The sequence below is a fragment of the Cyprinodon variegatus genome, unplaced genomic scaffold, assembly GCF_000732505.1.
Source record: "Cyprinodon variegatus isolate N-32 unplaced genomic scaffold, C_variegatus-1.0 Scaffold61, whole genome shotgun sequence".
Lineage (NCBI taxonomy): Eukaryota > Metazoa > Chordata > Actinopteri > Cyprinodontiformes > Cyprinodontidae > Cyprinodon > Cyprinodon variegatus.
The window spans coordinates 1,598,280-1,600,879 of record NW_015150514.1 but is presented as its reverse complement, the minus strand read 5'-3'; the positions used below and the strand labels follow the sequence as shown (position 1 = coordinate 1,600,879).

At 39.6% G+C, this 2,600-nt stretch overlaps 1 protein-coding gene across 2 annotated transcripts in view; it reads left to right on the top strand.

The window, feature by feature from the left end:
• Nucleotides 1–810: 810 nt before the first annotated feature.
• The window catches only part of herc3 (HECT and RLD domain containing E3 ubiquitin protein ligase 3), a 36,587-nt gene continuing 34,797 nt past the window's right edge, over nucleotides 811–2,600 (top strand). For both annotated transcript variants that reach the window (XM_015371641.1, XM_015371640.1), the window contains exon 1: nucleotides 811–1,157. In XM_015371641.1, coding sequence (XP_015227127.1) covers nucleotides 935–1,157 — 223 coding nt within the window. In that variant the 5' untranslated portion in view covers nucleotides 811–934. The remainder of the gene's footprint in view (nucleotides 1,158–2,600) is intronic.

Below are 2,600 nucleotides of genomic sequence, written 5' to 3'. Positions count from 1 at the left end.
ATTTCATCAATAAATAACCATATAAATTTATAAAATAAAGGCTATAAACACCTACATAGATTGAAACCCCTCCTCTATCCCTCTACAGACAAATTGTGCAGAAAACCTCTGCAGCTACAAAGTGTCTAAGAGTAAAGACAAGGATCTGTAGAAATAACGCCACATGCTCTTAACTTTCTGTGAGAAGCAAAGGGGAACACGCATCTGATTTGAGGATTACCATGAGGGGGTCAGAGGGGCTTGATGGGCGGAGCAGCAGAAAGTTTTAGAGCACGGCAGTGAGACTGGTTCTATGATGATGAACGACCAAAATGGAAACACGGTTTGGAGGAACAGAGGAAGATCACATGGGAGTTATTGTTATTATTTTTTAACCTTTATTTAACCAGAAAAGGCCCACTGATCTCTTTTTTTAAACGCGTTCTGGCCAAGGCAGCAGCACAGATCACAACATTCATTCCAGATTCATTTCAAAAGGGATGGTCTGGACTGGGGAAGATGTTGGCAGGTGGTCTTCACTCTAAAGGTAGCGATGTTTCTACAGTTCAAAACAGCCCTACCTTTTGCTTCTAAATAATGTTTGACTGAATCTGAACCTTAAAACATTAAAAGTTTTTAGGTAAACATATTGTAGTCAAAAGGGATGAAAACCGTGACATTCTCAGGTGTTTTGGTGTCATCCATTCATTTGAAACGCCTCCTCTATCCCTCTACTTCTTTTTTTCTAGCGACGCTAATTTCTAAAACGAATACCGAGTTAGAAATTACATGCTGCGAAGCTGATGAAAATCTCCTGCTTTGGTTTCTTCCAGGGTTGGAGCTTACATGAAGAGGAGAAAGCGGGGCTGCTCTAAAGCTTGAACAGGACCCTCTCCCTCCATCGGGACCACGCTCTCGCTTCAGTCTGTTGCTCATTTCCTTTCCCTTCACCAACATGCTGTGTTGGGGGAACGCCAGGGATGGACAGCTGGGCATTGGCGCAGAGAGGAACCCTGCGTTTGAGCCCAGGAACTGCCGCGTGTTCAGTGGGCGAGGACTTAAGGAGGTTGCATGTGGAGGGCAGCACACGCTGTTCCTGCTGCATGATGGTAGCGTGTACACATGTGGCTCCAACAGCTGTGGGCAGCTGGGCCACAACAGAGATGGGACGTCTCCAGGTAAGCTGTCTATGTTCTGCAGCTGCTGCCTCCTAAGCTCATCATCCTGCAGGAATGCATTTATGTTTCTGTTTGTCAGCAAAGAACGACTCGTGTTGCTATTCAAAAAATGAATACCAAAGCCGGGTGTGAGTTCATAAGCTAAATGAGACAAAAGAAACAGGGTGGATGGACTGAAGACAGGAACTGCTGGAAAGGCCACAACAATCATCTGACTCAGAACTAAGTCATTGGAGAAACCTGCTGTTATTATCAGTTGTCCTAAAAGAAAATGCTTGGAAATTAATAATAAATAGGACTGCAACGATTATTTAGCAAATTAATTAATCTGTCTATTTATTTTTTTTTTTTGATTGATTGATTGATTTAATAATCGGATTGCCAAAGGTTCCTTAAAGAAGTTTTTTTGCGAAATGAAACCGTGTGAATCTAAACATTTTCCACTTTAGGATTTCTAGATAGAGCATTTTGATAGATGAAAATGTTTTTTTGTCTTAAATGCAAAATATTTATATGTTTTTCTTACAATTTTGATGTAATTACTGCTCTAAGTGTGTCGCTCTGTCAGCTAAAGGCATGTTTTACAATCTCTTTGTTCCAGTTAACGATGAATCGATTACTAAATTAATTGAAGATTATTTTATTAATTGATTAATCTTGATTAATCCAATTATTTGTTTCAACCCTAATTAAAAATGTTTCCAATTTCCAATTAGTAGACAATCAGATATTGGCTCTATTAGATTCCTCTTCAGTTATCTAAGGTTGGATCCCTGTATCGCTCTGTTTTTTTTACCTCTGGCAAAGAGGTTATGTCTTTAGGAAAGTTTGTCTCTGTCTGTCTGTGCACAGGATAACTTAAAAAGTTATGGATGGATTTATTTGCATTTTAATCAGAGGTATTCCTCATGCCAAGGAACATTTGATTACATTGTGGCGATGATCCAGGTCATAATCTGGACACAGGAATTTTTTAAAAGGTTCTCTAACGTTGTGATATAGGGATACTTGGCGGAGCAAGCGGTTCCCCTCTAAACCAGAGTGTAGCAGCATTGACTATTAACAGCCTCAGCATCTAGTCTGGAGGAATTTTACTGAAACCCAAAAGATAGGTCTGTGCCTTATGGTTTCATAGTAATTATAATAGTAATTTGCATATTATAGGTCCATTAACATTAGCTAGAAGTGATAACAGATTGGCCAATGGGAGGCGTTTTGTATCTGATTCATTTTTAAAAACATTCACAAAAACATCTTAGAAATATAATTTTGTTTAGAATTACAATCAAGTGAAAAGTTCCCTCCTCCACTAATACAAGGGACTAAACTAGCTTTAAGTAGCAATGCTGCAGCTTTTAAAACATCTTAACATGACCACTAAATACAGAAGTTTGAGCAGGGGCGTTGCTAGGCACAAAGCTTTACTGGGGCACTGGCCCCCTA